The sequence below is a fragment of the Aplidium turbinatum genome, chromosome 9 (assembly GCF_918807975.1).
Source record: "Aplidium turbinatum chromosome 9, kaAplTurb1.1, whole genome shotgun sequence".
NCBI classification, from domain to species: domain Eukaryota; kingdom Metazoa; phylum Chordata; class Ascidiacea; order Aplousobranchia; family Polyclinidae; genus Aplidium; species Aplidium turbinatum.
The window spans coordinates 12,186,788-12,214,581 of NC_137480.1; the positions used below are offsets into that span (position 1 = coordinate 12,186,788).

Sequence of the window (27,794 nt, forward strand, 5' to 3'; positions counted from 1 at the left end):
TTCCGATTGTTGAAGTCTTGTTGCCGGGGAACTATTCCATCCATTAGATGCCACTGAATGGAGAACAGTCCTTAACGTGCGTTGCTCAAGCGCACACCCGAGAGTCGAACCAGCGCCGCTTGATCTTAAAGCTTCTTCGTTCCAGAAGTGACGCGCTAACCAACTGAGCTATCGGGGCGGTAAAAAAACATTTGTTGACAAAAACACATTAATGAGAGCATTTAGACCCTATAAAATGTATTAAAGTCGTATAGGAAATCGTATCTTCGGATTCAAATGAGCGATCAACCAGGTCACTATGTTCAGTACTTTTCAAGAAACGCAATTTTTAGCTAATTTTATCTTTCGCTAAATTTTGAAAAATATGACATCACTTCTAGGGCGTCAAACGATGTCGGATTTCAAAAAATAACTTGCAGAGTTATTTTTTCACCCAAATGCAAATTTGGAACCACTGACAGCACATTCAGAGAAGGTCGGGTTTTTTGGGACACCCTATTGTAGGGGCATGCTGGTCTGGTTACTTTGTTGATAATGATTAAAACATTTTTATGCAATAGATTGAGTTTCGCTTTTAGCAGCATGATTGCTGTTTACAATTCTAGATGCAAACGACCTGTATTAGCCTGATGCTGCAGGTTCTCACTGGCAGTGGCAGTTTGCCCCAGCTTTCGAAACACAGTTCCCTCGTCATGTACAATGACGAATTCGTGTTGTCAAATTTACGACGACGACGAGCAAAGTGAAAGCAGTCCACTTCCATTTCGTTAGTCTTTTAAAAGTTTTATTTGCTAAGTATATTTGTATTCATAAACAATGGGCCTTTCATTTTAACCTATGTCAACATAAATTATTTTTAGGGTACTAGGTCCACCTGGACAGAGGAGTGCCTACATTCCTCCTGGTAACCCAAATGCAGAATCTTATCGCTTGAGCACCTACATCAAGTTTCCCAAAGATTCTCCTGTCAGTTCAAGGAAATTGGCCACAGCTGGATTCTTTTACACCGGTTACAAAGACCGGGTGAAGTGCTTCAGCTGTGGCTTGTGTTTTGAGAACTGGGTTCAAGGTTACGATGAGTCACATCCCAGATGGCATCGAAGCAATTGCCGCATGATGTTGAGACAGGAATGTGGGAATATTGCCATTGGTAAGCAAACGAGCAATCGTGTCTTTCCTGTTTTGAAGTTTTGTTTTTGAAAGGAAACTTCAATTTGCACTGTTTGCTTTTCATTGATAACTTCTGGACATGGGAATCGCTCATGTGACTGTTTTCTAAAGAACGTCACTGGAATATGAACATTAGATGATTTTTCGTGATCAGTATAAATGCATGCCCTCACACGAATGATAACGTATTTTGTGATCAGCATATTACAGTGCGAATAACGATACTGTGTCCACACGGCCTACTAGAACACGGCCAAATATGTTGCTATTTTGGAAAATTTCTAAGAGTCTGAATTGTTACAATCATAGCCATGATAAACCTGTCATTTTTCCACTTACAGAAGTATGTAAAACAAGCAACATTTGCATCTAGACAAATTTTTGGCTTGTTTTACCAGAGATTAGATGTGTATGTTAAGCATAATTTATGCAATAATAATGTAAAATATGTAAGACTTTCCAACTGCATCCTGGAGGTAGTCTCATCATACAGTCGTTAGGTTTTTTTTGTATCGCAGAATCTTTATTTTACTTGCAAAACTAAACTTGGTGAAAAACAAACGAATTAAAATTTAAATTGACACATCAAATGAACAGCTTTCAACATAGAATCCACAAAAAATCCTTGATATTTTAAATGGAACATGCAATTGCACCAAACTATACTACCTCCAGGGTGCAGTTGAAAAGTCTTGTATATTACATTATTATTGTGTAAACTGTGCTCAACGTACATACCTAATCTCCGGTTAAACAAGCCAAACATATGTCTAGGTGCAAATATTGCTTATTTTACTTACTTCTGGTAATGGGAAGATGACAGGTTTATCATAGTTATGATTGTAACAATTCAGACTCTCAGAAAGTTCCTCAAATAGCAACATATTTGGCCGTGTTCTAGTAGGTCGTGGTGTCCAACTGTGAAGCAACTATACAACTACAAAATATGCTTGTTTGTATTACTTGGGCTGCAAAAACCGTGTAAAACGTTTACATGATAATTTTCTCCTATGAAATATCAAGTATTGCACTTATCAGCCGTCCAACCAAGAGTATGCTGATATGTAGCTCAACATGTATAGCGAACTTTTTTTTTATAATGGATAGCTTCTATCATTATTCGTTCTTGAAAAATCTGTAGCTACAACTACAAGTCGGTCTTGTGAGCTAGCAAGGCACAAATTGACCGATGTTTTTCAGAAGTCGGTGTTAAAAGATGTGTGGTGATTTTACTCCATTTTGTCTTACTTCCTAACAACCTTTTGTATGGCGCTGGGTGTATACGTTCATTGTGAAAAAATAATATGTCCTTTTTTGGACGGATGGTACAACTACCATGACGCCTATAGAACATTGAGCATGAAAATAGGAATGTAAAGTGAAAAGACATAAAGTCTACTTTTGCATAAGCAAACCCATTTATTTTACATTTTACCAAATTTACGTATATTTTGTATAATTTACGAATAATTTAGGTCCTGGCAGCAGTGGTACTGCCTATCCTAAAACTACAATACCAGTAAACACGACCCAGCAAGTGCGACAGAATTACTCGGTATGTGAATTGCAGCTTTTGTTTTTATAGAGAGGCATGCTGCTGATTTTTGTTTGTTGTTTTAAGCAATTAGGGCTCCTTTCCAGAACTAACGTTGATGGCGTCTTGAATCCAGGAATCGCAATCAACTGCCGGGTTTTCGAAGTCCTTTTCGCAATCCGTTCAGCCCGCGGAGGAGCTGGCATATCTCCCAACACCGATTGCAGAGTGGTCAATGCTTGCGACTTTTTCTGCCCTGTGCCAAGCAGACATGAAGTTTAAAAACATTTTTAAAAGGTCTTTGGTATGACCCGATGAGGAATCAAGCCCACTTCTATGGACGCAGAGGCGGGTACTCAAATCACTAGGCCATTGAACCTGCTGATGTTACTACTTTATCAAAACACTTTTCTAGAGATTGGAACTGGCAACTATAACCGCGCCAGGCCACGAACAGTTGTTGCGAAATATGAATTTACATCAGGAATACGATAGAATGTAAGTGAAGGTGGAACTTGTCAAATTATAGTTAGAACTGCTCTTGTTACGTTTTAGTTCAGTTTTGAACGTAAGGATTGAAGAACCACAATAATGACATTGTCTGTCTATTTTTCCCATCGTGCTACATCAGCGTCGTAAGTATCTGGTAAGCAAAAGCGCTACATTACTTTGCTTGACCAAACTTTTGAAATCAACATTCATCGGGTCTGTGTTCATGCCCTATGTTTTATTCTGTTGGTTTGTTTCATTTTTTTTACTTTGTTCAAAGACCTGCTTTGAGAAGGATCGTTAAGTGGACGCATGTTCTGAGCAAAAGTAATCAAAATTTAAAATCGCATTTTTTAAGTAGGCCTATATCTGTAATCCGGTAAGTGTACAATTTTCGCTTTTGCGTTTCTAATGGAATAAAACCATGGCTGATGTCGCGCGACTCGCGCTAACGAGAAGCGCTTTGTTGACCGGATACGGGCCCGAGATATCCTTAAGACAATCATCGAGGGGGAGCATTTGAAATACTTTTGGAATCGAAATGAAAACGAATTAAAACAAAAGCCCATTTTCTAATTATAACCAGCAAGCTATATTGTATAAAATTAACCTATCATATTCAGCATGCATTGTCGATATGTTGTTAGTTTGCAACATCATTTGGATAGATTTTGTATTTAAAACAAACAATATGATACAGCACTCTTGACGTCTCGCCTATAATGTTTTACGTAGACGACATAATTGGTTTACTCAACCTAGAGCCACGCGTATTGAAAGTACGTTCAGAATCGTACGCAGGATTTTGTTACTAGAGGGGAGGGGCATTCGATATAATTTGACATTTTTGATCAAAGAGTAGCCTAACTCATTTACGGCCGGTGTCCTTTTAAAAGGACATCGTTTTGAATGACTTGGTAATTCATCTTCCTATTTCGATTGAAGCATTTTGGACTTGTTAATAGTTGTTTAGGGTCTGTTTTGGAAGGTGCTGATCAATATTTGAGAACAGTGCACTTTTTCTGGATTTTGTGAAAGTTTGAAGATTGTTGAAAAATGAGAAGAGCCGGGAGTCGTGAAGTGACGAGGAACATGCAAGCTTTATTGCTTAATAGTAATAGATATGAAATATGGCTGTTTATACTTTGACACTTTATAATGCCATGCTTTCTACTACACTCTAATTTGTGTAAGGTTTTGCTTTTTTTGGTTGTTTATTTTGTTTTATATTTATTGTTGTCTTTTAAAATGACACCGGCTACATAGCCAATTTTTTTTGGCTGTTTTTAGCTTTTCTGTTGTCAATAAAGAAAATTGTCTAAGACTCTAGACCAGGGGTCCGCAAATACTTTTTGGCGCGACCCAAAAAACAATCCTTCGAAATCTTTGCGGCCCAAACGTTTCAGAAGCATATAATTTTGAGCAATCAGTCGTCCCCACTTATTAAGCCCACATCGGGACTGGACGATTTCGGGCTTATTAAGCGGGGGATAATTTTCTACCACTTCTATAGCCTACCTTCAGTAATTCCGGAATGGACCAAATTGGGCTTAATAAACCGGTGGACCTATCAACCGTTGTCTTCATCGTCGTCGTGTGAACCTCTGGGGCCGAGGGTCCATTCTTTTACCACCCCAGATTCACGATGTTTCCGGACTACACTGGAAGGCTATTAGAGAGCAGCCAGTCTTTGGCTTCATCATTCATGACGCGCAGACCTTTCACTCCATTAGGTGGCTTGAAGATGGTACAGTCATTGATGGTGTGGTCTGCGGTCTGTTCCTCAGCACCACATTCACAGGAGGAGGAATAGGCCATTCCCCATTGGTGCATGGTTAAGCGGAAAAATCCGACGCCCGCACGAAGACGGTTGAGGCGCACCCATGTCTGTCTTTGTAGTGTCAGGCCGATGGGGCATGTGTCGGCGTCGGAGATGAACGAATGAAGTCTGGTGGTACTTGACTTCCATTTATGGTCCGCCCATTGCCCAAGTAGCCGCAGAGATGTCATGTTCATCACCTCCGTTGATCAGTAGTTGAGCGGCTGGGTGTCTTGATTTCATTCGACAAGGGTGCTCGTTTGGGGAAGCTGAGATCTTGTGGTGGAGAAGATGTTAGGCTCAAGTGCCTGTAGGCCGAGAGACAGAGTGGCTTCTTCGCGACGAAGCTTAACAGGTTGGATGCCAGCGAAAATGGAGAAATTGTCCAATGGTGTGACAAGGGCCAAGGCTGCTATACGGAAAGTGTCTGCCCTCGCCCCCAGCTGGAGACTGCCATGCGCTTGAGTGGCGCAGCGCCGGATGTCAGTTTCTTGCTCAGTGACACCAAATGGTGGTGGTATGTGAGCGATCTGCCTAGTATCACCCCAAGATATTTTGGTTCGGGGCAGAAGGACAGAGGTTTTCCATTGTTCTGAACATGTAGCTCACGATCAGCTTTCCGATTGTGTAGGTGGAAAGCTGCTGCCACAGTTTTGGTTTCGCTGAGTTTCAGTCGCCAGTTCTGGAGATAAGCTGAGAGAGTTTTCATGTCCTGGCTCAAGGTGTCTTAGACTTTACAACTGTAGTCTTAATAAGCGGGGACTACTGTACTACAATCAAAAGTATAAATTTTTTTGTACAAAATTGTACGAAACTCAGCACATCAAAGAGTGTATGATTGTATTTACTTTTGTCATACAAGTTATACTGATAATAAATTTAAGCTGTTATGCGACCCACTGTGGATGGTCTCGTGACCCAAATTTGGGTCGCAACCCACTATTTGCGGACCCCTGCTCTAGGCTACCTCTGCGCCGGTCCTCACTTCAATACACCATAATGTGCAAGCTCACATCAGTGGGCTGATGTGATCCATGGCTGATGCCATTGCTTGACTACCTGTCTGAAAAAATATTGGTGGAACAGGAATCATTCGGAGTAACCGTATTGGCAAAACAACACTGACCGATCAAAGTGAGTTGAAGAAAATACCACGTGGGCCATATTCTTATGCATCCGATCCATCAGGAATTTTTCCTGCGAGGTGGCACTACAACAGTATAGTGATACTTCCATCCAACTGCATAGGTGTTGTTTCGCTTTGTATGGCACAGCGATGGAGCCAAAGCTATAAAAAGAAGATAGATATCCCCAACCTTATTTAATTCAGGTGTACAATAAGTACATGCGCGGAGTCGATCGCATTGATCAAAACATCGCCAAAATCCGAATCGGGGTCCGCATGTAACAATGGTGGTGGCCACTGTTTTCATGGTTACTCAATGTGTCAGTGCAAAACGCGTGGAAAGTGTACCGTGAAATCAGTGAAGTTTTTAAGTGGGTTTTTGGCTGTACTTGCATAGTCAGGCACTGCACTCTGATATGTTTCAAACTGAAATTTACTTTGTAACACAGCGGGAGAACTGTCCCATAATCAAGTATTCTGATAAATGATTATGAATGTCACAGAACGTAAATGATCTGGCGCCGTGCACTTAAATATTCTGACGCCACAGTGCGCGCACCAATTTGGCAGGCACCTAACTGTCTGCACCTAAATGACGTGAACCATCGGTAAAATTCAATGCGAAAGAGTTCATACTCAAACAGCCTTAAACATATCACCTAATTTATCAATCACACAATGTTTAGATAATATCGACACCTTTCGTATGTTGCATTGCATGCTAATCTAGTTGCGAATGATCACTGAAATTTTTCAAATCTAAACAACGATTTTCCTGCTTCAGGAGAACGTTTGCCACATGGCCGGAGGAAAACATCTCTGTACATCCTTCGGACCTAGCACGTTCAGGCTTCTTCTATCTAGGAAACCTGGATCGAGTGCGGTGCTTCTTTTGCAGTGGCGTCTTAAGGAATTGGAACTACGGCGATGAAGTCCATGTGGAACATCAGCGGTATTATCCTAATTGCAGGTTTGTCCATATTTGTGAAACCATGGCCAACCTTGTGTGAACCTATCAAGACCTCAACATTTTGTCTGAAGTAACAATTCCTAAGGTTTTTGATATTTATTGAAAGTTTGGGTTTTCTCTAAAATTTCTGATGGTGATAGCCTAGCTATTGGCTTACAGAATGGCCCGTGGCAATGAGGACATGAATGTAGTTCTCCAACCAAACGAAAACGTACCGATTCCTCCAAGATGTGAGAGAATGCAAGAGCCACCAGATCCAAGCGAAGACGAGCAAGTACGATCATTACGTCTTGATATAGTTTGAATAAAATTGTTGATCCGCTATTTATGGCGTCTAGAAATAGATGCAAGCCGCAGCAAGCACGACAGAAATACCCCCTTTATGTGAATTGCAGCTGTTGTGTTTATACTGTAGAGGGGCATGCTGCTAGTTTTTGTTTGTTATTTGGGCTCCTTTCCAGAACTAACGTTGAGGGCGTCTTGAATCCAGGAATCGCAGTCAACTGCCGGGTTTTTGAAGTCCTTTTCGCAATCCGTTCAATCGGCGAAGGAGCTGGCATATCTCCCAACACCGATTGCAGAGTGCCCAATGCTTGCGAATTTTTCTGCCCTGTGCCAAGCAGACATGAAGTTTAGAACCATTTTTGAAAGGTCTTTGGTATGACCCGATGAGGAATCAAGCCCACTTCTATGGACGCAGAGGCGGGTACTCAAATCACTAGGCCATTGAACCTGCTGATGTTACTACTTTATCAAAACACTTTTCTAGAGATTGGAACTGGCAACTATAACCGCGCCAGGACACGATCAGTTGTTGCGAAGTATGAATTTACATCAGGAATCCGATAGAATGTAAGTGAAGGTGGAACTTGTCAAAATTATAGTGTAGAACTGTTTTTGTTAGATTTTAGTTCAGTTTTGAACGTAAGGATTGAAGAACCACAATGATATTGTCCGTCTATTTTTGTCATCGCGCTACATCAGCGTCGTAAGTATCTGGTAAGCAAAAGCGCTACATTACTTTGCTTGACCAAACTTTTGAAATCAACATTCATCGGGTCTGTGTTCATGCCCTATGTTTTATTCTGTTGGTTTGTTTCATTTTTTTTACTTTGTTCAAAGACCTGCTTTGAGAAGGATCGTTAAGTGGACGCATGTTCCGAGCAAAAGTAATCAAAACTTAAAATCGCATTTTTTAAGTATTTGTAATCCGGTAAGTGTACAATTTTCGCTTTTGCGTTTCTAATGGAATAAAACCATGGCTGATGTCGCGCGACTCGCGCTAACGAGAAGCGCTTTGTTGACCGGATACGGGCCCGAGATATCCTTAAGACAATCATCGAGGGGGAGCATTTGAAATACTTTTGGAATCGAAATGAAAACGAATTAAAACAAAAGCCCATTTTCTAATTATAACCAGCAAGCTATATTGTATAAAATTAACCTATCATATTCAGCATGCATTGTCGATATGTTGTTAGTTTGCAACATCATTTGGATAGATTTTGTATTTAAAACAAACAATATGATACAGCACTCTTGACGTCTCGCCTATAATGTTTTACGTAGACGACATAATTGGTTTACTCAACCTAGAGCCACGCGTATTGAAAGTACGTTCAGAATCGTACGCAGGATTTTGTTACTAGAGGGGAGGGGCATTCGATATAATTTGACATTTTTGATCAAAGAGTAGCCTAACTCATTTACGGCCGGTGTCCTTTTAAAAGGACATCGTTTTGAATGACTTGGTAATTCATCTTCCTATTTCGATTGAAGCATTTTGGACTTGTTAATAGTTGTTTAGGGTCTGTTTTGGAAGGTGCTGATCAATATTTGAGAACAGTGCACTTTTTCTGGATTTTGTGAAAGTTTGAAGATTGTTGAAAAATGAGAAGAGCCGGGAGTCGTGAAGTGACGAGGAACATGCAAGCTTTATTGCTTAATAGTAATAGATATGAAATATGGCTGTTTATACTTTGACACTTTATAATGCCATGCTTTCTACTACACTCTAATTTGTGTAAGGTTTTGCTTTTTTTGGTTGTTTATTTTGTTTTATATTTATTGTTGTCTTTTAAAATGACACCGGCTACATAGCCAATTTTTTTTTGGCTGTTTTTAGCTTTTCTGTTGTCAATAAAGAAAATTGTCTAAGACTCTAGACCAGGGGTCCGCAAATACTTTTTGGCGCGACCCAAAAAACAATCCTTCGAAATCTTTGCGGCCCAAACGTTTCAGAAGCATATAATTTTGAGCAATCAGTCGTCCCCACTTATTAAGCCCACATCGGGACTGGACGATTTCGGGCTTATTAAGCGGGGGATAATTTTCTACCACTTCTATAGCCTACCTTCAGTAATTCCGGAATGGACCAAATTGGGCTTAATAAACCGGTGGACCTATCAACCGTTGTCTTCATCGTCGTCGTGTGAACCTCTGGGGCCGAGGGTCCATTCTTTTACCACCCCAGATTCACGATGTTTCCGGACTACACTGGAAGGCTATTAGAGAGCAGCCAGTCTTTGGCTTCATCATTCATGACGCGCAGACCTTTCACTCCATTAGGTGGCTTGAAGATGGTACAGTCATTGATGGTGTGGTCTGCGGTCTGTTCCTCAGCACCACATTCACAGGAGGAGGAATAGGCCATTCCCCATTGGTGCATGGTTAAGCGGAAAAATCCGACGCCCGCACGAAGACGGTTGAGGCGCACCCATGTCTGTCTTTGTAGTGTCAGGCCGATGGGGCATGTGTCGGCGTCGGAGATGAACGAATGAAGTCTGGTGGTACTTGACTTCCATTTATGGTCCGCCCATTGCCCAAGTAGCCGCAGAGATGTCATGTTCATCACCTCCGTTGATCAGTAGTTGAGCGGCTGGGTGTCTTGATTTCATTCGACAAGGGTGCTCGTTTGGGGAAGCTGAGATCTTGTGGTGGAGAAGATGTTAGGCTCAAGTGCCTGTAGGCCGAGAGACAGAGTGGCTTCTTCGCGACGAAGCTTAACAGGTTGGATGCCAGCGAAAATGGAGAAATTGTCCAATGGTGTGACAAGGGCCAAGGCTGCTATACGGAAAGTGTCTGCCCTCGCCCCCAGCTGGAGACTGCCATGCGCTTGAGTGGCGCAGCGCCGGATGTCAGTTTCTTGCTCAGTGACACCAAATGGTGGTGGTATGTGAGCGATCTGCCTAGTATCACCCCAAGATATTTTGGTTCGGGGCAGAAGGACAGAGGTTTTCCATTGTTCTGAACATGTAGCTCACGATCAGCTTTCCGATTGTGTAGGTGGAAAGCTGCTGCCACAGTTTTGGTTTCGCTGAGTTTCAGTCGCCAGTTCTGGAGATAAGCTGAGAGAGTTTTCATGTCCTGGCTCAAGGTGTCTTAGACTTTACAACTGTAGTCTTAATAAGCGGGGACTACTGTACTACAATCAAAAGTATAAATTTTTTTGTACAAAATTGTACGAAACTCAGCACATCAAAGAGTGTATGATTGTATTTACTTTTGTCATACAAGTTATACTGATAATAAATTTAAGCTGTTATGCGACCCACTGTGGATGGTCTCGTGACCCAAATTTGGGTCGCAACCCACTATTTGCGGACCCCTGCTCTAGGCTACCTCTGCGCCGGTCCTCACTTCAATACACCATAATGTGCAAGCTCACATCAGTGGGCTGATGTGATCCATGGCTGATGCCATTGCTTGACTACCTGTCTGAAAAAATATTGGTGGAACAGGAATCATTCGGAGTAACCGTATTGGCAAAACAACACTGACCGATCAAAGTGAGTTGAAGAAAATACCACGTGGGCCATATTCTTATGCATCCGATCCATCAGGAATTTTTCCTGCGAGGTGGCACTACAACAGTATAGTGATACTTCCATCCAACTGCATAGGTGTTGTTTCGCTTTGTATGGCACAGCGATGGAGCCAAAGCTATAAAAAGAAGATAGATATCCCCAACCTTATTTAATTCAGGTGTACAATAAGTACATGCGCGGAGTCGATCGCATTGATCAAAACATCGCCAAAATCCGAATCGGGGTCCGCATGTAACAATGGTGGTGGCCACTGTTTTCATGGTTACTCAATGTGTCAGTGCAAAACGCGTGGAAAGTGTACCGTGAAATCAGTGAAGTTTTTAAGTGGGTTTTTGGCTGTACTTGCATAGTCAGGCACTGCACTCTGATATGTTTCAAACTGAAATTTACTTTGTAACACAGCGGGAGAACTGTCCCATAATCAAGTATTCTGATAAATGATTATGAATGTCACAGAACGTAAATGATCTGGCGCCGTGCACTTAAATATTCTGACGCCACAGTGCGCGCACCAATTTGGCAGGCACCTAACTGTCTGCACCTAAATGACGTGAACCATCGGTAAAATTCAATGCGAAAGAGTTCATACTCAAACAGCCTTAAACATATCACCTAATTTATCAATCACACAATGTTTAGATAATATCGACACCTTTCGTATGTTGCATTGCATGCTAATCTAGTTGCGAATGATCACTGAAATTTTTCAAATCTAAACAACGATTTTCCTGCTTCAGGAGAACGTTTGCCACATGGCCGGAGGAAAACATCTCTGTACATCCTTCGGACCTAGCACGTTCAGGCTTCTTCTATCTAGGAAACCTGGATCGAGTGCGGTGCTTCTTTTGCAGTGGCGTCTTAAGGAATTGGAACTACGGCGATGAAGTCCATGTGGAACATCAGCGGTATTATCCTAATTGCAGGTTTGTCCATATTTGTGAAACCATGGCCAACCTTGTGTGAACCTATCAAGACCTCAACATTTTGTCTGAAGTAACAATTCCTAAGGTTTTTGATATTTATTGAAAGTTTGGGTTTTCTCTAAAATTTCTGATGGTGATAGCCTAGCTATTGGCTTACAGAATGGCCCGTGGCAATGAGGACATGAATGTAGTTCTCCAACCAAACGAAAACGTACCGATTCCTCCAAGATGTGAGAGAATGCAAGAGCCACCAGATCCAAGCGAAGACGAGCAAGTACGATCATTACGTCTTGATATAGTTTGAATAAAATTGTTGATCCGCTATTTATGGCGTCTAGAAATAGATGCAAGCCGCAGCAAGCACGACAGAAATACCCCCTTTATGTGAATTGCAGCTGTTGTGTTTATACTGTAGAGGGGCATGCTGCTAGTTTTTGTTTGTTATTTGGGCTCCTTTCCAGAACTAACGTTGAGGGCGTCTTGAATCCAGGAATCGCAGTCAACTGCCGGGTTTTTGAAGTCCTTTTCGCAATCCGTTCAATCGGCGAAGGAGCTGGCATATCTCCCAACACCGATTGCAGAGTGCCCAATGCTTGCGAATTTTTCTGCCCTGTGCCAAGCAGACATGAAGTTTAGAACCATTTTTGAAAGGTCTTTGGTATGACCCGATGAGGAATCAAGCCCACTTCTATGGACGCAGAGGCGGGTACTCAAATCACTAGGCCATTGAACCTGCTGATGTTACTACTTTATCAAAACACTTTTCTAGAGATTGGAACTGGCAACTATAACCGCGCCAGGACACGATCAGTTGTTGCGAAGTATGAATTTACATCAGGAATCCGATAGAATGTAAGTGAAGGTGGAACTTGTCAAAATTATAGTGTAGAACTGTTTTTGTTAGATTTTAGTTCAGTTTTGAACGTAAGGATTGAAGAACCACAATGATATTGTCCGTCTATTTTTGTCATCGCGCTACATCAGCGTCGTAAGTATCTGGTAAGCAAAAGCGCTACATTACTTTGCTTGACCAAACTTTTGAAATCAACATTCATCGGGTCTGTGTTCATGCCCTATGTTTTATTCTGTTGGTTTGTTTCATTTTTTTTACTTTGTTCAAAGACCTGCTTTGAGAAGGATCGTTAAGTGGACGCATGTTCCGAGCAAAAGTAATCAAAACTTAAAATCGCATTTTTTAAGTATTTGTAATCCGGTAAGTGTACAATTTTCGCTTTTGCGTTTCTAATGGAATAAAACCATGGCTGATGTCGCGCGACTCGCGCTAACGAGAAGCGCTTTGTTGACCGGATACGGGCCCGAGATATCCTTAAGACAATCATCGAGGGGGAGCATTTGAAATACTTTTGGAATCGAAATGAAAACGAATTAAAACAAAAGCCCATTTTCTAATTATAACCAGCAAGCTATATTGTATAAAATTAACCTATCATATTCAGCATGCATTGTCGATATGTTGTTAGTTTGCAACATCATTTGGATAGATTTTGTATTTAAAACAAACAATATGATACAGCACTCTTGACGTCTCGCCTATAATGTTTTACGTAGACGACATAATTGGTTTACTCAACCTAGAGCCACGCGTATTGAAAGTACGTTCAGAATCGTACGCAGGATTTTGTTACTAGAGGGGAGAGGCATTCGATATAATTTGACATTTTTGATCAAAGAGTAGCCTAACTCATTTACGGCCGGTGTCCTTTTAAAAGGACGTCGTTTTGAATGACTTGGTAATTCATCTTCCTATTTCGATTGAAGCATTTTGGACTTGTTAATAGTTGTTTAGGGTCTGTTTTGGAAGGTGCTGATCAATATTTGAGAACAGTGCACTTTTTCTGGATTTTGTGAAAGTTTGAAGATTGTTGAAAAATGAGAAGAGCCGGGAGTCGTGAAGTGACGAGGAACATGCAAGCTTTATTGCTTAATAGTAATAGATATGAAATATGGCTGTTTATACTTTGACACTTTATAATGCCATGCTTTCTACTACACTCTAATTTGTGTAAGGTTTTGCTTTTTTTGGTTGTTTATTTTGTTTTATATTTATTGTTGTCTTTTAAAATGACACCGGCTACATAGCCAATTTTTTTTGGCTGTTTTTAGCTTTTCTGTTGTCAATAAAGAAAATTGTCTAAGACTCTAGACCAGGGGTCCGCAAATACTTTTTGGCGCGACCCAAAAAACAATCCTTCGAAATCTTTGCGGCCCAAACGTTTCAGAAGCATATAATTTTGAGCAATCAGTCGTCCCCACTTATTAAGCCCACATCGGGACTGGACGATTTCGGGCTTATTAAGCGGGGGATAATTTTCTACCACTTCTATAGCCTACCTTCAGTAATTCCGGAATGGACCAAATTGGGCTTAATAAACCGGTGGACCTATCAACCGTTGTCTTCATCGTCGTCGTGTGAACCTCTGGGGCCGAGGGTCCATTCTTTTACCACCCCAGATTCACGATGTTTCCGGACTACACTGGAAGGCTATTAGAGAGCAGCCAGTCTTTGGCTTCATCATTCATGACGCGCAGACCTTTCACTCCATTAGGTGGCTTGAAGATGGTACAGTCATTGATGGTGTGGTCTGCGGTCTGTTCCTCAGCACCACATTCACAGGAGGAGGAATAGGCCATTCCCCATTGGTGCATGGTTAAGCGGAAAAATCCGACGCCCGCACGAAGACGGTTGAGGCGCACCCATGTCTGTCTTTGTAGTGTCAGGCCGATGGGGCATGTGTCGGCGTCGGAGATGAACGAATGAAGTCTGGTGGTACTTGACTTCCATTTATGGTCCGCCCATTGCCCAAGTAGCCGCAGAGATGTCATGTTCATCACCTCCGTTGATCAGTAGTTGAGCGGCTGGGTGTCTTGATTTCATTCGACAAGGGTGCTCGTTTGGGGAAGCTGAGATCTTGTGGTGGAGAAGATGTTAGGCTCAAGTGCCTGTAGGCCGAGAGACAGAGTGGCTTCTTCGCGACGAAGCTTAACAGGTTGGATGCCAGCGAAAATGGAGAAATTGTCCAATGGTGTGACAAGGGCCAAGGCTGCTATACGGAAAGTGTCTGCCCTCGCCCCCAGCTGGAGACTGCCATGCGCTTGAGTGGCGCAGCGCCGGATGTCAGTTTCTTGCTCAGTGACACCAAATGGTGGTGGTATGTGAGCGATCTGCCTAGTATCACCCCAAGATATTTTGGTTCGGGGCAGAAGGACAGAGGTTTTCCATTGTTCTGAACATGTAGCTCACGATCAGCTTTCCGATTGTGTAGGTGGAAAGCTGCTGCCACAGTTTTGGTTTCGCTGAGTTTCAGTCGCCAGTTCTGGAGATAAGCTGAGAGAGTTTTCATGTCCTGGCTCAAGGTGTCTTAGACTTTACAACTGTAGTCTTAATAAGCGGGGACTACTGTACTACAATCAAAAGTATAAATTTTTTTGTACAAAATTGTACGAAACTCAGCACATCAAAGAGTGTATGATTGTATTTACTTTTGTCATACAAGTTATACTGATAATAAATTTAAGCTGTTATGCGACCCACTGTGGATGGTCTCGTGATCCAAATTTGGGTCGCAACCCACTATTTGCGGACCCCTGCTCTAGGCTACCTCTGCGCCGGTCCTCACTTCAATACACCATAATGTGCAAGCTCACATCAGTGGGCTGATGTGATCCATGGCTGATGCCATTGCTTGACTACCTGTCTGAAAAAATATTGGTGGAACAGGAATCATTCGGAGTAACCGTATTGGCAAAACAACACTGACCGATCAAAGTGAGTTGAAGAAAATACCACGTGGGCCATATTCTTATGCATCCGATCCATCAGGAATTTTTCCTGCGAGGTGGCACTACAACAGTATAGTGATACTTCCATCCAACTGCATAGGTGTTGTTTCGCTTTGTATGGCACAGCGATGGAGCCAAAGCTATAAAAAGAAGATAGATATCCCCAACCTTATTTAATTCAGGTGTACAATAAGTACATGCGCGGAGTCGATCGCATTGATCAAAACATCGCCAAAATCCGAATCGGGGTCCGCATGTAACAATGGTGGTGGCCACTGTTTTCATGGTTACTCAATGTGTCAGTGCAAAACGCGTGGAAAGTGTACCGTGAAATCAGTGAAGTTTTTAAGTGGGTTTTTGGCTGTACTTGCATAGTCAGGCACTGCACTCTGATATGTTTCAAACTGAAATTTACTTTGTAACACAGCGGGAGAACTGTCCCATAATCAAGTATTCTGATAAATGATTATGAATGTCACAGAACGTAAATGATCTGGCGCCGTGCACTTAAATATTCTGACGCCACAGTGCGCGCACCAATTTGGCAGGCACCTAACTGTCTGCACCTAAATGACGTGAACCATCGGTAAAATTCAATGCGAAAGAGTTCATACTCAAACAGCCTTAAACATATCACCTAATTTATCAATCACACAATGTTTAGATAATATCGACACCTTTCGTATGTTGCATTGCATGCTAATCTAGTTGCGAATGATCACTGAAATTTTTCAAATCTAAACAACGATTTTCCTGCTTCAGGAGAACGTTTGCCACATGGCCGGAGGAAAACATCTCTGTACATCCTTCGGACCTAGCACGTTCAGGCTTCTTCTATCTAGGAAACCTGGATCGAGTGCGGTGCTTCTTTTGCAGTGGCGTCTTAAGGAATTGGAACTACGGCGATGAAGTCCATGTGGAACATCAGCGGTATTATCCTAATTGCAGGTTTGTCCATATTTGTGAAACCATGGCCAACCTTGTGTGAACCTATCAAGACCTCAACATTTTGTCTGAAGTAACAATTCCTAAGGTTTTTGATATTTATTGAAAGTTTGGGTTTTCTCTAAAATTTCTGATGGTGATAGCCTAGCTATTGGCTTACAGAATGGCCCGTGGCAATGAGGACATGAATGTAGTTCTCCAACCAAACGAAAACGTACCGATTCCTCCAAGATGTGAGAGAATGCAAGAGCCACCAGATCCAAGCGAAGACGAGCAAGTACGATCATTACGTCTTGATATAGTTTGAATAAAATTGTTGATCCGCTATTTATGGCGTCTAGAAATAGATGCAAGCCGCAGCAAGCACGACAGAAATACCCCCTTTATGTGAATTGCAGCTGTTGTGTTTATACTGTAGAGGGGCATGCTGCTAGTTTTTGTTTGTTATTTGGGCTCCTTTCCAGAACTAACGTTGAGGGCGTCTTGAATCCAGGAATCGCAGTCAACTGCCGGGTTTTTGAAGTCCTTTTCGCAATCCGTTCAATCGGCGAAGGAGCTGGCATATCTCCCAACACCGATTGCAGAGTGCCCAATGCTTGCGAATTTTTCTGCCCTGTGCCAAGCAGACATGAAGTTTAGAACCATTTTTGAAAGGTCTTTGGTATGACCCGATGAGGAATCAAGCCCACTTCTATGGACGCAGAGGCGGGTACTCAAATCACTAGGCCATTGAACCTGCTGATGTTACTACTTTATCAAAACACTTTTCTAGAGATTGGAACTGGCAACTATAACCGCGCCAGGACACGATCAGTTGTTGCGAAGTATGAATTTACATCAGGAATCCGATAGAATGTAAGTGAAGGTGGAACTTGTCAAAATTATAGTGTAGAACTGTTTTTGTTAGATTTTAGTTCAGTTTTGAACGTAAGGATTGAAGAACCACAATGATATTGTCCGTCTATTTTTGTCATCGCGCTACATCAGCGTCGTAAGTATCTGGTAAGCAAAAGCGCTACATTACTTTGCTTGACCAAACTTTTGAAATCAACATTCATCGGGTCTGTGTTCATGCCCTATGTTTTATTCTGTTGGTTTGTTTCATTTTTTTTACTTTGTTCAAAGACCTGCTTTGAGAAGGATCGTTAAGTGGACGCATGTTCCGAGCAAAAGTAATCAAAACTTAAAATCGCATTTTTTAAGTATTTGTAATCCGGTAAGTGTACAATTTTCGCTTTTGCGTTTCTAATGGAATAAAACCATGGCTGATGTCGCGCGACTCGCGCTAACGAGAAGCGCTTTGTTGACCGGATACGGGCCCGAGATATCCTTAAGACAATCATCGAGGGGGAGCATTTGAAATACTTTTGGAATCGAAATGAAAACGAATTAAAACAAAAGCCCATTTTCTAATTATAACCAGCAAGCTATATTGTATAAAATTAACCTATCATATTCAGCATGCATTGTCGATATGTTGTTAGTTTGCAACATCATTTGGATAGATTTTGTATTTAAAACAAACAATATGATACAGCACTCTTGACGTCTCGCCTATAATGTTTTACGTAGACGACATAATTGGTTTACTCAACCTAGAGCCACGCGTATTGAAAGTACGTTCAGAATCGTACGCAGGATTTTGTTACTAGAGGGGAGAGGCATTCGATATAATTTGACATTTTTGATCAAAGAGTAGCCTAACTCATTTACGGCCGGTGTCCTTTTAAAAGGACGTCGTTTTGAATGACTTGGTAATTCATCTTCCTATTTCGATTGAAGCATTTTGGACTTGTTAATAGTTGTTTAGGGTCTGTTTTGGAAGGTGCTGATCAATATTTGAGAACAGTGCACTTTTTCTGGATTTTGTGAAAGTTTGAAGATTGTTGAAAAATGAGAAGAGCCGGGAGTCGTGAAGTGACGAGGAACATGCAAGCTTTATTGCTTAATAGTAATAGATATGAAATATGGCTGTTTATACTTTGACACTTTATAATGCCATGCTTTCTACTACACTCTAATTTGTGTAAGGTTTTGCTTTTTTTGGTTGTTTATTTTGTTTTATATTTATTGTTGTCTTTTAAAATGACACCGGCTACATAGCCAATTTTTTTTGGCTGTTTTTAGCTTTTCTGTTGTCAATAAAGAAAATTGTCTAAGACTCTAGACCAGGGGTCCGCAAATACTTTTTGGCGCGACCCAAAAAACAATCCTTCGAAATCTTTGCGGCCCAAACGTTTCAGAAGCATATAATTTTGAGCAATCAGTCGTCCCCACTTATTAAGCCCACATCGGGACTGGACGATTTCGGGCTTATTAAGCGGGGGATAATTTTCTACCACTTCTATAGCCTACCTTCAGTAATTCCGGAATGGACCAAATTGGGCTTAATAAACCGGTGGACCTATCAACCGTTGTCTTCATCGTCGTCGTGTGAACCTCTGGGGCCGAGGGTCCATTCTTTTACCACCCCAGATTCACGATGTTTCCGGACTACACTGGAAGGCTATTAGAGAGCAGCCAGTCTTTGGCTTCATCATTCATGACGCGCAGACCTTTCACTCCATTAGGTGGCTTGAAGATGGTACAGTCATTGATGGTGTGGTCTGCGGTCTGTTCCTCAGCACCACATTCACAGGAGGAGGAATAGGCCATTCCCCATTGGTGCATGGTTAAGCGGAAAAATCCGACGCCCGCACGAAGACGGTTGAGGCGCACCCATGTCTGTCTTTGTAGTGTCAGGCCGATGGGGCATGTGTCGGCGTCGGAGATGAACGAATGAAGTCTGGTGGTACTTGACTTCCATTTATGGTCCGCCCATTGCCCAAGTAGCCGCAGAGATGTCATGTTCATCACCTCCGTTGATCAGTAGTTGAGCGGCTGGGTGTCTTGATTTCATTCGACAAGGGTGCTCGTTTGGGGAAGCTGAGATCTTGTGGTGGAGAAGATGTTAGGCTCAAGTGCCTGTAGGCCGAGAGACAGAGTGGCTTCTTCGCGACGAAGCTTAACAGGTTGGATGCCAGCGAAAATGGAGAAATTGTCCAATGGTGTGACAAGGGCCAAGGCTGCTATACGGAAAGTGTCTGCCCTCGCCCCCAGCTGGAGACTGCCATGCGCTTGAGTGGCGCAGCGCCGGATGTCAGTTTCTTGCTCAGTGACACCAAATGGTGGTGGTATGTGAGCGATCTGCCTAGTATCACCCCAAGATATTTTGGTTCGGGGCAGAAGGACAGAGGTTTTCCATTGTTCTGAACATGTAGCTCACGATCAGCTTTCCGATTGTGTAGGTGGAAAGCTGCTGCCACAGTTTTGGTTTCGCTGAGTTTCAGTCGCCAGTTCTGGAGATAAGCTGAGAGAGTTTTCATGTCCTGGCTCAAGGTGTCTTAGACTTTACAACTGTAGTCTTAATAAGCGGGGACTACTGTACTACAATCAAAAGTATAAATTTTTTTGTACAAAATTGTACGAAACTCAGCACATCAAAGAGTGTATGATTGTATTTACTTTTGTCATACAAGTTATACTGATAATAAATTTAAGCTGTTATGCGACCCACTGTGGATGGTCTCGTGACCCAAATTTGGGTCGCAACCCACTATTTGCGGACCCCTGCTCTAGGCTACCTCTGCGCCGGTCCTCACTTCAATACACCATAATGTGCAAGCTCACATCAGTGGGCTGATGTGATCCATGGCTGATGCCATTGCTTGACTACCTGTCTGAAAAAATATTGGTGGAACAGGAATCATTCGGAGTAACCGTATTGGCAAAACAACACTGACCGATCAAAGTGAGTTGAAGAAAATACCACGTGGGCCATATTCTTATGCATCCGATCCATCAGGAATTTTTCCTGCGAGGTGGCACTACAACAGTATAGTGATACTTCCATCCAACTGCATAGGTGTTGTTTCGCTTTGTATGGCACAGCGATGGAGCCAAAGCTATAAAAAGAAGATAGATATCCCCAACCTTATTTAATTCAGGTGTACAATAAGTACATGCGCGGAGTCGATCGCATTGATCAAAACATCGCCAAAATCCGAATCGGGGTCCGCATGTAACAATGGTGGTGGCCACTGTTTTCATGGTTACTCAATGTGTCAGTGCAAAACGCGTGGAAAGTGTACCGTGAAATCAGTGAAGTTTTTAAGTGGGTTTTTGGCTGTACTTGCATAGTCAGGCACTGCACTCTGATATGTTTCAAACTGAAATTTACTTTGTAACACAGCGGGAGAACTGTCCCATAATCAAGTATTCTGATAAATGATTATGAATGTCACAGAACGTAAATGATCTGGCGCCGTGCACTTAAATATTCTGACGCCACAGTGCGCGCACCAATTTGGCAGGCACCTAACTGTCTGCACCTAAATGACGTGAACCATCGGTAAAATTCAATGCGAAAGAGTTCATACTCAAACAGCCTTAAACATATCACCTAATTTATCAATCACACAATGTTTAGATAATATCGACACCTTTCGTATGTTGCATTGCATGCTAATCTAGTTGCGAATGATCACTGAAATTTTTCAAATCTAAACAACGATTTTCCTGCTTCAGGAGAACGTTTGCCACATGGCCGGAGGAAAACATCTCTGTACATCCTTCGGACCTAGCACGTTCAGGCTTCTTCTATCTAGGAAACCTGGATCGAGTGCGGTGCTTCTTTTGCAGTGGCGTCTTAAGGAATTGGAACTACGGCGATGAAGTCCATGTGGAACATCAGCGGTATTATCCTAATTGCAGGTTTGTCCATATTTGTGAAACCATGGCCAACCTTGTGTGAACCTATCAAGACCTCAACATTTTGTCTGAAGTAACAATTCCTAAGGTTTTTGATATTTATTGAAAGTTTGGGTTTTCTCTAAAATTTCTGATGGTGATAGCCTAGCTATTGGCTTACAGAATGGCCCGTGGCAATGAGGACATGAATGTAGTTCTCCAACCAAACGAAAACGTACCGATTCCTCCAAGATGTGAGAGAATGCAAGAGCCACCAGATCCAAGCAAAGACGAGCAAGTACGATCATTACGTCTTGATATAGTTTGAATAAAATTGTTGATCCGCTATTTATGGCGTCTAGAAATAGATGCAAGCCGCAGCAAGCACGACAGAAATACCCCCTTTATGTGAATTGCAGCTGTTGTGTTTATACTGTAGAGGGGCATGCTGCTAGTTTTTGTTTGTTATTTGGGCTCCTTTCCAGAACTAACGTTGAGGGCGTCTTGAATCCAGGAATCGCAGTCAACTGCCGGGTTTTTGAAGTCCTTTTCGCAATCCGTTCAATCGGCGAAGGAGCTGGCATATCTCCCAACACCGATTGCAGAGTGCCCAATGCTTGCGAATTTTTCTGCCCTGTGCCAAGCAGACATGAAGTTTAGAACCATTTTTGAAAGGTCTTTGGTATGACCCGATGAGGAATCAAGCCCACTTCTATGGACGCAGAGGCGGGTACTCAAATCACTAGGCCATTGAACCTGCTGATGTTACTACTTTATCAAAACACTTTTCTAGAGATTGGAACTGGCAACTATAACCGCGCCAGGACACGATCAGTTGTTGCGAAGTATGAATTTACATCAGGAATCCGATAGAATGTAAGTGAAGGTGGAACTTGTCAAAATTATAGTGTAGAACTGTTTTTGTTAGATTTTAGTTCAGTTTTGAACGTAAGGATTGAAGAACCACAATGATATTGTCCGTCTATTTTTGTCATCGCGCTACATCAGCGTCGTAAGTATCTGGTAAGCAAAAGCGCTACATTACTTTGCTTGACCAAACTTTTGAAATCAACATTCATCGGGTCTGTGTTCATGCCCTCTGTTTTATTCTGTTGGTTTGTTTCATTTTTTTTACTTTGTTCAAAGACCTGCTTTGAGAAGGATCGTTAAGTGGACGCATGTTCTGAGCAAAAGTAATCAAAATTTAAAATCGCATTTTTTAAGTAGGCCTATATCTGTAATCCGGTAAGTGTACAATTTTCGCTTTTGCGTTTCTAATGGAATAAAACCATGGCTGATGTCGCGCGACTCGCGCTAACGAGAAGCGCTTTGTTGACCGGATACGGGCCCGAGATATCCTTAAGACAATCATCGAGGGGGAGCATTTGAAATACTTTTGGAATCGAAATGAAAACGAATTAAAACAAAAGCCCATTTTCTAATTATAACCAGCAAGCTATATTGTATAAAATTAACCTATCATATTCAGCATGCATTGTCGATATGTTGTTAGTTTGCAACATCATTTGGATAGATTTTGTATTTAAAACAAACAATATGATACAGCACTTTTGACGTCTCGCCTATAATGTTTTACGTAGACGACATAATTGGTTTACTCAACCTAGAGCCACGCGTATTGAAAGTACGTTCAGAATCGTACGCAGGATTTTGTTACTAGAGGGGAGGGGCATTCGATATAATTTGACACTTTTGATCAGGAGTAGCCTAATGCTACTTTATAGTCTGACCAAGGATTAGGGCAGCCTAGTTTATCTGTTAGTGAAACATAAACTCTCACGCTCTTTGCGTATGTCACTGCATTTACGCATTGAATCGTTAGATATGTGAGTGTATAAAGCATGATAGGGAAATGCCATGAGCTTATCGTTTCTAGCACTAGTTGCTACGTTCTTCTGATGAAATTGAAAGTAAAATTAACAACAAACAAGATGGTTTATTGCTTCACTGACGTTTCGTGCACCATGACAATGCGCATACTCAGAGCGAATAACATACAAAATAAAATTTCACCAGGTTATATACTGCAGTGCGATTGAAGGCAAGAAAAAATAAAACACGCAATATTTAAAAAATTGGCCAATGATGTGTGAGCAGTTACTTTCCACGTTAAATTATGTAAAAACTTTCAACAGTAGACATAAAAATTCGAAGCGGTGACAACCAACAGAAAAATTTTGAAAAATGAAAGTAATTATTATCAACGCACCACCGCAGAAAGTTGCTTCATCAACATCACATCCAAACATTGCAATGTACTCAACCGGAACGACGGAAACCTTTTACCAAAACCTTATAAATCATTATTGTCTCGACGTTGCAGGCTTCAAGCCTACTTAAACACAGTTGGAAACGTTATTGCAATCTAATTTTGTCTCGAATTTCTAGTGGTTTTCAGTGCTTCGAATTTATGTTTATTGTTGGAAGTTTTTACCTAATTTAACGTCGAAAGTAACCGCACATCATTAGCCAATCTTTAACACATTGTGTTCTATTTCTCTTGCCTTCAATCGCACTTTTTCTGTTGGTCGTCACCGCTTCGAATTTTTACGTCTACTGTTGGAAGTTTTTACGTAATTTAACGTGGAAAGTAACTGCTCACACATCATTGGCCAATTTTTTAAATATTGCGTGTTTTACTTTTTCTTGCCTTCAATCGCACTGCAGTATATAACCTGGTGAAATTTTATTTTGTATGTTATTCGCTCTGAGGATGCGCATTGTCATGGTGCGCGAAACGTCAGTGAAGCAATAAACCATCTTGTTTGTTGTTAATTTTACTTTCAATTTCATCAGATGAACGTTGCAACTAGTGCTAGAAACGATAATTGTCCTGATGAACACCCAAACTTTTCAGTATTCAGCCATGAGCTTAATTGAACTTCTCAGTGGAAGTTAAAGCACCGCATCCATTATGTCTGAAGTTTCTTCGAGGAGTAAGCCACAACTTCCACATGGGACCTTAATTTTTTAATTTACCTTTTGTATGTTTATTGTGTTTTTTGCGTATTTTATTATTTGCTGTGTTTAATTGTAAATTCACCGTATTGTAGTTGTTGCTTAATCAAAATCTTCATCCTTACATCTCGTGCACCTGTTTAACCCTTACAAGGTTGGGCTACTGGAGTCTTGCTCAGTTTGGGGGGAGCTGTCGATTCTTCTTATGCTTTAGGAGTGATATCTCTGTTATTTTTTAAGGTACGGTTTCAAAATTCGGGATTCACTTTGTAAAATTATTCACGCTGAGCATATCCGAAAATTAAAACTATGTGAATTTTAAAACTGCTCATATACGTTGAATTGTTGAGGTGACTTATGACTTTTGGATTATTTTGCGATTAAAGCAATTGTAGCGTGAGTTTACACATTATTTTTTGGTAGAGTAATGAAGAACATGCATTGCAATGTTGTGATTAAAATTTTTTTACATAATCTCAATTTGAATCTATATTTTTCATGCGAAATAATAACTTTTCCCACGCTCAAACATAAGCTCGCTCCTTGACTAAAAGAACAACGCTTCATCAATTACATGCAGTAATGAGATTTCTGAACGCGCGTCACACCAATTTGGATTATGATCTTGTGACCTCGGTTCCAAGAACAGCAACTCCTACGCTTTATTAACCAATGTAGACCAGCTGAAGAAGCAGGATGGCGTTTATCAAATACGGGGACATAGTGAGTATCGGGACGCGAAGGCGATTTCAGGCGTTGTTGGGAGAAAGGCGATTGTAGCAAACAACTATTTTTGCACAAATAGGTTGCTCGTAACCGTTCCACTGCATTTTAATGCGCAAAAAAGCATACATGACTATTGTAGTTGAAAATATAAATTTATTGCAGGTTTGTAAACATATATTTTACGGTATTCATTACCTCTGGCTCTACATGCACTAGTCCAGCACAACATTGAATGCATCATAGCACGTACAAGTCGTACATAGACTATTGTCATTGACACATTATAGTTACGAATGTTACCTAACAACACTATTAACAGCTGCACAGTAATGAAAACGATAACATCCATTTTCGTACGTTTCGTCAACCAATGCAATTGACTTCTTCAAGAAGATACATCAGATGGTGTAACATGACAGAGCACAATACCATGCAATAGTGACAATCAAGGAAGCAAGTAAATGATAAGATTGATGATATAAGCAATTTGAACAACGTAATTAATGCTTCCAACTCTTTGATCAAATTTACCCAAGTCAAATATTCTACAGTGTAAATGTCTACTTTATATCGCCATTTAGATTACACCATGTTTCGTAGTATAGACAAGTAGACGTAAATATACAACAGCAACTTCACCAATACTCACTTCATACGATTGGTTGTAAATAAATGTGAAGTAAGCATATAATAAACATTACGGTACAATACCAAGCAAGCTTGAAAAAACTGTTCAGGTGTTTATGAGAGTAGCAACTCTATTGGCTGTGAGGTATAACAAATAAGAATAAAGTAGCAATAAAAACGTGTAAACAAAACATAACTAACTTTTGTGTGTGCTTTTTAAAGTAAGTTTTCGAACCTTTCGATTAGTCACCATTGTGGAAGGTGCAATCTCCGGGACATTAAATCGTTTCAGTTCATTTTTAGCGAAAGAGTTAAATGCAGTGCACACAATTAAGTTAAAGTCGGAATGTCCATTACCACACTTTTGCTTGGAACTAAATCGCCAATGCCACAAGACTCTTCGACATTCAAGATTGAAGAAGTAAAAATAAAACGCTAATTCAACAAACTAAACAGTTTCGACTTAGCCAAGCCATCACACAATATAGCAGTGTAATATTGAACAGCCAGCGCTGTCACTGCAAAGCAGTATTCTGTGGGAGCGGATAATACCATACCAATACATGCACAATACATACCAATGCACAATACCAATACAAGCAATAACAATACCAATACAAGCAAATATCAATACAAGCACTGCACTTTATACGTCGAGAGATACTGCGGCCAATGCATCCACTCACAAAATACGACACATTAGCATCAGCATCGGAGAGGTCATTCACATTAACCGCAGAAAAAAAATTAGTAAACCATCAAACATCTGTAGACGGAACAGTTGACATCGCAACGTCAAAGCCGAGTGGAAAAGCATGAAGGGTTGTGAGGTTACCTGCTGCAAGAAGATCATGTTGCTGCAACAAACTAAGAGTGCGAATTTTTTTGAGGTTCCAGAACTTGTTTTACAAACATGAAAAAATTACCACCATTGGCTTGCCGATACCACCCAAACCGTCCTTCTATTGAATTGGACAAAAATTTTCCAGTAAGAACATAGGTGAAATGATGGTTGGTTATCAATGTTGCGCCAACTCTGGAACCGCACCCATGGTCTGAATGCATGCAGTAAATGTCTGTGAAGTGAGCCCAGAAAGGTTTCTTTTTTTCCAAAGTATAAATAGATCTCTAGCTTTTCCCAAGAAGGTCAAACTCGGTTGTTGTTTGATTCCATCAGCTTCAATTGGAGAACACATCTCATCTCTTTTTCGAAAAGCTGAAAAAATGCAGTGCACATTAGTAATTTCTGAGTAGTGCACTGCTGTACACCCATTGGTACATAACATACAATTTAGACCGACTATCCTCGCCAGAACGAACCTTTTTTGCCTCGAATCAAAGTCAGAAGACGGTGAATAAGTGAGAAAAAACTTATTTGCTGGGCCGTAATAAGTACTGTTGTCACTCTACACAATTTTAACCCAATTAAATAAATTTAACAACCAAACTAAAGCCATTCTTTTGATCTTATTCTTACCTTTTGTAGGTGTTGTAACAGACATGATTTTCCACACATTGCAATTAAATTTATGAAACAAGCAGCATCTTTTTTTCATTTCTTCATCTTTCAGAAATCAAAACATTGGTACTTTCACTACAGTCTTGCAAGATTTGTACCCACTTTTACAGCTTGTTACACAACACACAAACCCCATTTCACAAATATAGATTAATTATTAAAGCACTGAATTTATCACAATAAAACCTAAATGAAAGATCAGATTAAAACCTTGGATTGCTACTAAAATTTAACATATGTATACTTTTGTTTATAAATAACTTTCTGGACTACTAACAAGCTAGCCCTTTAGTTAGCCTATATTGATGTACGGTACTTCATATTATAGCCTAGGCCAGGGATGGCGAACCTTTTTTAGTGCATGGGTCACAAAAGAGACCTTAATCCTTGAAAAAGCAAAAGTGGGTCATACATTTAATTACATGTTAATTCGAAACTTGCTGCTGCATCTTTTCTGCAAGTCTTATTATCCTTGGTTGGTAATCCGTAGTTTTTAGCTTCACACATGCAGCACTCATATCTGAGCTGATACGATTCCGTGTGCTTGATTGTATATATCCGTTTTCATTTCAATTTTTTGTAGGAGATGATTTAAGTCTACAAATTTTGTT

The 27,794-nt window shown here is 41.0% G+C and overlaps 1 protein-coding gene across 1 annotated transcript in view; it reads left to right on the forward strand.

Moving 5' to 3' along the window:
* The first annotated feature begins 605 nt into the window (after positions 1-605).
* The window catches only part of LOC145776688 (E3 ubiquitin-protein ligase XIAP-like), a 47,571-nt gene continuing 20,382 nt past the window's right edge, over positions 606-27,794 (forward strand). The window contains exons 1-10 of the mRNA XM_082587919.1: positions 606-742; positions 861-1,150; positions 2,646-2,725; positions 3,120-3,202; positions 6,923-7,108; positions 7,268-7,382; positions 7,878-7,960; positions 11,673-11,858; positions 12,018-12,132; positions 12,628-12,710. Coding sequence (XP_082444045.1) covers positions 606-742; positions 861-1,150; positions 2,646-2,725; positions 3,120-3,202; positions 6,923-7,108; positions 7,268-7,382; positions 7,878-7,960; positions 11,673-11,858; positions 12,018-12,132; positions 12,628-12,710 — 1,358 coding nt within the window. The remainder of the gene's footprint in view (positions 743-860; positions 1,151-2,645; positions 2,726-3,119; positions 3,203-6,922; positions 7,109-7,267; positions 7,383-7,877; positions 7,961-11,672; positions 11,859-12,017; positions 12,133-12,627; positions 12,711-27,794) is intronic.